This window comes from Pleurodeles waltl, chromosome 2_1, assembly GCF_031143425.1.
Source record: "Pleurodeles waltl isolate 20211129_DDA chromosome 2_1, aPleWal1.hap1.20221129, whole genome shotgun sequence".
In the NCBI taxonomy this organism is placed as follows: Eukaryota; Metazoa; Chordata; class Amphibia; order Caudata; family Salamandridae; genus Pleurodeles; species Pleurodeles waltl.
In genome coordinates, this window is record NC_090438.1 from 460,986,368 (window position 1) to 460,994,006 (window position 7,639).

General features: G+C 37.7%; 1 protein-coding gene across 1 annotated transcript in view; it reads left to right on the forward strand.

The window, feature by feature from the left end:
- DRP2 (dystrophin related protein 2) overlaps positions 1 to 5,045 on the forward strand; it is a 633,012-nt gene extending 627,967 nt beyond the window's left edge. Inside the window, exon 23 of the mRNA XM_069213379.1 lies at positions 4,220 to 5,045. Coding sequence (XP_069069480.1) covers positions 4,220 to 4,239 — 20 coding nt within the window. The 3' untranslated portion in view covers positions 4,240 to 5,045. The remainder of the gene's footprint in view (positions 1 to 4,219) is intronic.
- Positions 5,046 to 7,639: the final 2,594 nt, after the last annotated feature.

Here is a 7,639-nt window from a genome sequence, read left to right on the forward strand (position 1 = left end):
AATGAGTTAATGTAGAAAAATGATGCACACATTTGAAATTGTGCCTACTTGAGTGACCACCAATATTCACGAAGTGTACTTATTAACAGCTTATTAATGTAAAATTTTGAGTTCATGTTTGGATTATTGTAGTAGTATGTCATATTAATGGTCATATATTATGTACATGCTCTATTAATCGTAGGCCTTACATTAGTAAGGTCTTGGGCTTAGTTGCACAGCCTCATGTCAAAGTGCATTTCTTTGGAAATGGTGATTTTCTATTGCATTGACCAAATGTTAGTAGCTGAAATTATTTCCCATGAGAACTGCTTGCTAGAAAATGCTGTGCTAGCTAGGGATACATTGTATAACTTAGTGTGTGTAAAGACGACCTTCACAGGAGCAGACAATGGATACACTGACTGGAGTATAAGCTGATACGAATTTGTTACCTCACAAGCCCAATGACGGGAACAGGAGAAAAGGAGGCAATCATCGACATGTGAACAGGGGACTAGTACAATCTTAGATTTGGGGTTCTACTTTCATTGGACTAAACGTAAATGTATGATTCTTTGACGAATAGCAACGTGGGAAGTAGTTTTAGGGAATCTAACTTAGCCAGACTGCCCCAGGAGGAGAAACGCCATTCACCATTTTTGCCCTTTATTTTTTAAACCGTCCTGAAACTTTGTTTTCCTGAACTTGAATGCTGAATTATGATGCTTTGCTGACCGAATGTATGTCCAATTGACGAAGACTGTCACAGTTTGCTGAACCATACTGAGGCAAGGTATAAGACAATGTTATTGATTGTTATGTTTATTTGCTTTTGTCCCTAGGTACCAACCGTTATTTTTGACAGAGCCATAGTTGGATTTTTTTCCAAATTTGTGTGACTAAATTGTTTTGCATGAAGCCTAAACATGCTATTCTTATTTGAAGGTTAGTTAGGGTACTCACTGATGATGCTCACTACATGTAATAACAGTTGATGTATTTTCTTTGCTGAATCTAAATGTATGCCATTTCCTTTGTGCAGTTATTCTTGCTATTGATTTGTACTTTAACCTTAGAATGAGTAGTGGTCCAAGCCATGATTAAACTGTGATTCTTTTGGAGATTTGGGAAGCCAGTATTGTTTCTGTATGCTTATCATTTGACTTTGAGACTAAGTTACGTGACTTTAGCATTGTTAATACAGGGAAATAAACATTCTAACTTTTAAATAAAGGTGTGGTTATACATAGCCGAGAGTTTATGGTGTGTGGAAATTACTGACTCTTATGATTGTTGATATTATTGATTGTTATTGTTATTGATTTGTGTTGGTACGGGGTCTCATAATGGTAAATACTCTAAGCGCATCCAAAAGGTCCATTGACCTACAAACGCATCCCCTTATAAATTAATGTTAATTAACCAAATAAGGTCTGACGCACTGACACAGGTTTCAGGTTGTTGACATAATTTGTATTTCATTATCAAGCACAATGAAGCATGATGCTAAACAAACTTGCATTAAAATATAAAATTTTGTGAACCAGGTGGCAGTGAAATGATATTATGGACATATATTTCTACTGAAAATCAACAAATATCCTAATGGCAATATCTCCAGGCTTCTCAATCACCCCAAAGGGAAAGTTGTCGTACACTGCTCTTACATTAGTTAAGCTTAGTTAGAACAATTCACAGAAAGTAGCGGACAGGTACCATACTTTCTATCTGGATATGTGTCATTAAAATTCACGTCAAACAAGTGAGACAAAGCCATCAGCAACAACAAATACTTTAAGATATGTAACATGTCACATGTTTAATTATCCTCAGTATTTATGCCCAATATTGTCTAGCTCTATATCAATCTGGTTTCAGGAACTGCTGCAGCAGCTAAAACTCGACTCTCAAAGTCGACGGGGACATACACTTTGTTCTGAATTATGGTGCTGCCTATCTACTGGATCTATTGTACATTTCAGCAGCCTTCAACACAATCACAGCTACATCTTACAGATTTTAGAGCATTGCATGTGCTTTGAGGGTGTTCTCCTGAGCTGATTTACACCCCTCCCTACAGATAGATCAACAATGGTTGGTCAGGCCTGGAAGACATACATTTGAGACTGCCTCCCTGAATTGTGAAGTTCAAACAAGTTTGACTTAAGCTCCAAAACTCTTTAATATGAGTATGGAGCCACTGTGCTGCATTGTGGAGGGCCTAGGGGTCGTCATCCATCAGTTTGCTAATGACCCCAGTATACCTGAAAATCTCTTCTGTCCAAGATGTTAGCATCATGAACATCATTCTGTAGAAAAGTCAACCTAAGATATCCACGGATTTACTTAAACTCTAACAAAACGAGGCAATTCCTAATCAGGTATCAACAAGATGTGAAAATAAATAAAGAATGGCTGTTTAAGCTCACTTGAAGGGGTTTTTCTCCTGTAGCAGTCTTCAAGTTTAAATATACGGAAATCTAGCTTAATTCTAATGTTCCCATGCCTACTCTTTCGAAGTTGTCTATGCTAAACAAAAGGACTCAACCCTGTTTTAAACCAAGAAGCAGAAACCCTCTGTTCAGCTCAATGACTTCAGAGCTGTCCAATTATTAGTACTGTCCAAAATTGATTATGAAAATGATATAGCTGATTAGCCGTCAAATGATCTGATCGTCATCAATGCAGTCGTACATCCAGCAGCAAGAATCTTACTGGAACAAACGGTGTTTGATAACAACACCCTGGTACTCAAGTCTTACACTGGCTCCTACTTGAAAGACAGAATACAATTTAAACTATTGTGTACTGCACACATATGGGTACTGAGATTTTTTAAATGAAAAAAGAAAAGTCGTGTCATGGGAATTGTAAACATGGCCAGTGCTTGCTTGAAATAAACCAGCATTTTTTATGCTCATAATCTGAAGCACAACTAAAATCTTACTTTAAGAAAGTCTCTCTTAATTTGAGTATACGCTTGGATGTTGAACTTTGTGGTAAAAAAGAAATATTTGAAGTGTTAATTAATTCCTTTCTCTTGAGAAAAATGCAGTTAATTAATATGGAAGATGGAGTCAGGCGTTTCTGGACATTACTACACTGAAATATTTTGCCCCTAAAAGTTTTATCGGCAAAATGGCACAAATCAGTAAATATATGAAATATTTTGTAACAATGGTGTCCAGGATTTGAACCATGTGCTTTTTATCTGGCCCATCCTGCTTTTGTACCACCTTATGTTTATGAGACCTCTATTTGCAAATACCATGCCCGAACAACACCTGACGCCCTTCATTTATTGTTTTTTCCTCCCAAAGAAATGTTTTGTATCCGAGTTTTGAAATTGTTGAAACGCTTCTTAAATTCGTATTGAATAATTCATAGCATAAAATAAATTGCATTGTGGAGGTTTGCCATTATAAGGGTATAATTAGAATGTTTTAATAATTGCTTTACATTTAAGTTACTCTTGTGTATCTCGATTGGGTTCCAAGTTTTGAAAATAAGTAAAATGAAAGATAAAATGTAAAGTGATACTCTTATTACTTATAAAATACTATTTCTTAACAAACCTGATTTCCTTCACACAACCATCAAACGATCCATTGGCACTAAGAGCTTGAGAAATCTACAGGCTCAAATTCTAAAGTGCAAGAAATTCACCAAAGATAAAATAGCCGCACAATTCTTTTCAAGTGCTGTGACTACAATTATGAATTATCTTCCAGTTAGGATAAGACATTCAGAATCTTTAATTACTTTTTCAAAAAGTCCAAAAATCTTCCTTTTCAAACCATACCTAAACTATGCACAGTAAAACTTTTTTACATTGTTTTCTGTTTTCCCCGCCCATTCACCTCACAAGCCTATATCTCGCCTTACATCTGCTTACTTCACCCACACCAAACCTATCCTATTTTTCTCCCACCTCCCTGTGTTTTCCATTCCTTACCTATCCATCCTTTTGCAGCATTACCTTCTGTCAAGTGCAGAACCTATCGTCGTTTAATTCTTTCTAATTTGATTTACTCCCATTGAAAAATTTTCAAAGTGACAGTGCAGTGGATCTTCACCTTGTTAAATGTACACAGTGCTGATATTCTCGTCGAGATGTGCTTTATATAAAATAAAGCAAAAAAGGGAAAGATGCCTCAATTGCGAGTAATGAGACACTGCTTTGATACATAATAATTACTTCAGAATGTTTATGACAAATGCTGTATTTCTCTTCTAGGGATGACTTCACTCATCTAATATATTCAGTGAGTAAGAAGGATCCAAATACTAACCAGCTGTTCTCCTCCATGATGACCAACACAAGTTCTTCTATGGAGGAAACACCGACTCTCCCTCAACAAGGCTCTCGAGTTTCTGAAGATCTCAGGTGAACTGGCATAGGCTAAAAAAGCACAGGCGAGGGCTCTCCCTACTTGCCTGCTGGAGCGATTCCAAACTCCATCCATATGCATGATGTGTCTTTAATGGTTTGGCAGTAGGGTCTGTCTAAAGAGAAATTAAAGGACAAGGAAAGGAGAAGACCCTGAAAATGGTAACTCCACAACAAACTTCTCATCTTGCTAAATCAATGATATCAGAGAAGAGCATCACTTACTTGGCTGGAGAGCATTATCGGGGAGAATGTGTAACACGTCAGCTTGTTCCCACTCTCAAAGTGGTTGCGCTGCTGGTCTGCTACCTGCTCAGTTGGTACACTTCGAAAAGTCAAACAAAGATGCCATTCTCAGTCTTAACTGTTAAAAAAGTTGATTTTATCAAACAGATATTTTGATTGAATAATCTTGGGAAAACATTTTTTGAAAGATTACTAATGCACTTAGCCCTTTTATGCCACAGAGGAGGTAGTTCTGGTGGTAAATGTGTGTTTTCTTTCTGTCCTGATATTTTATTTTTCTGTTTCTTGTCCTAAACTCTTTTGAATAAGTCTTTTATTTTTTTCTCCTTTTAAGAAAAATATGCTCTATTAGTAGAGACATGAATAATGCTTACTTTGAAACGGTTGTCTTATGCCTCATGCCGTCAGATAAATATGTCTGAATCATATAGTGACATGGTTATTAATTTGGTCATTCTAGTCATAGAGGTGTGATTTCTGTCCTGTTCCAAGTGCACCTATGTCATAAGGAAACATCAGCATTACCATGGGTGCATTGTAGTCTAATTAGCATGTTGGAGAGAGAGAGAGAGAGAGAGAGAGAGAAATGAGTGTACCTACGTCATAAGGAAACATCAGCATTACCATGGGTGCATTGTAATCTAATTAGCATGTTGTAGAGAGAGTGAGAGAGAGAGACAAATTAGTATGATGCAATTGTGACAGAGTTGATGGTGTTGACTTTGGAGCCTTATATTAAGGGATGCTTTGTAACAAAGAGCCTTAAGCATATCTACATGCATGTGCTGTTACATACTCTTGTATCTAGGTACACGTAGCAATATATTTTTAGTAATCAGGTCTGTTGTTTCCTATAGAGATGCGGGTGCGTGTACTATAGAATATGTGGTATTATCTTCTAGAGCACACTATTGCTATTTTGTTTTTCTCATGTCCGATGCTTGGACTATCACATATTTGAGCACAATGTCAGATTAAATAAAACTAAAATCCTATTTGACGTACACTAGCTAAGCAGTTTCACATGTAAGATGAGGAACTCCATAATGTTATTGGTCACTGCAACCTGTATTCTGACCTGCTTCTGAAAGAGTGAACTATGAGGAGAGGATATTTAGGGTCTACCGATACACTGTGCCACTTGAGCATCATTTTTTTTACACCGTAGTGTGCTAGCCCATATTTACAAGACCATGCAAAGCCACCTTGTGTGGCTTTTCATGGCCTTGTAAATATGGACCCTTTTAACGCATGACACTGTGTGAAAAAGGTGTTCCATGAGTGATGTTTGAGGCATTCCTGTGCAACACCCATGAAACCCAAGGGAATCTGATGCATTCCCAGATTCACAAGTCTGGGAATGCATAAAATTCTAACGCCACCTCAGGGGTGGCATAAAAATGACGCAACAGAAAGAAATATCTTTATTTCTCCCTGTTCTTTTCCTTGCAATTGTTTTTGTGCAAAAAGTTGTCCCTTCCTGCACAAAAACAATCATCCCCCACAACGCTGGCATCCTTGCACCATGGTGCAAGGGTGCCTACGTTGGAGTTAGGCTGCAATTTGTGCCCCAGCGAAGGGGGAGAGGAGAGAAATGTGCAGTATATTGTAGACATGGCCATTTCTGCCCTTTGCCTGTGGCGCAGGGCGTGGCTACCCTGCGTCACAGGCCTTGTAAATGAGGCCCTTAATTTGATGGTAACTTCACCACATATGCAAAGGTGGTAGCAACAAGTTACTAAAATTAGGTAAAGCTCATTGGTACAATTCTCTGAAAATAGTAGTAGTGTGTAACATGGTCTTGAATGGGGTTTACTTGTGTGCATGCAATTCATTCACACATTATGTGCATTTAATTTCATACACAAATGGCAAAAGTGGGTGTAACAAAGCAAAGTCAATGCAAATTATGTGAACACCCACAAATGAATTACTCTGAGAGTCTTCACAGACGTTTAGAAATGCACATCTTACACCTAAACAGATCATAAATGGTTCTGTATGTTTTGGGAAGTGCACCAATCTATCTACTGTTTATAAGGTGTTGGTATAACCGGGATGTTATGCACAGAAAACGTACTATAATAAATATAAAACAGAATTTCATAATTTTACTACCACAGTGCATGTGTAATGGTAGCAATGTGTATTGTGCATCAGACATAAACAGAAGAGTTAATGAAATAGGTTTCAATCTCGAATGTGTATCATTATCCTACCCTTATGCCCAGAAGCTTAATTTGTATCACTTGTTGCAGCTCGTGGGCACCGGCACTCATTTCTTGGATCCAGACTTTGGGTCTGATTTAGACTTCAACAGAGGGGAATACTCTGTCTCAAATGTGGCGGATATCCCATCTGCTGTATTACGATTCCATTCTACCCTATGGGGATCGTGAAATGGCGAATGGAATATCCGTCACATTTTTGACAGAGGAACCCCTCCACCAAACTCTAAATCAGGCCCTTTATCTTCACCTTTGGATTTTTCCTGAGCTTGAGAGAAAAAGGCAGAAAAAGCTGAAAGTAGTAAGAGGAGAATGACAGAAACACAAATAGGAAAACAGGGGACAAGTGTTCAGAGCAGGGATGATAAAGAACTAGCTCGAGTGAGATAAATAGATTGAAAGTATAGGCTGATGGATGAAAGAAGCTTGAGGTGGAATCAAGACTAATGCAACCTTGGTGTTTGGCAACTGTGGCAGGGGCCCAAAAACTATGGGTGCTAGGATTTATTGTTTGTAGCAACTGAATCACAGCTTTTATGCGCTTTTTGCGATATGCATAATATTTAGGTTTACAACACATACCTGCAGTTTGAAATGATTATAAAAAGAATCAAAGGACCGTTACATCATGGAGCATCAGACTAAATGCCCACATTTAATTAGAAATATTTTCCATGCATTGATTCTTATCCTCACTCAACAGTAGTATATGTAGAGATGTTATTGTCACTGCTCGAATAGCAGAGAAAGATGCGAAATATAGAAAAAGAGGAATTTTCTGTTTATAAACTCT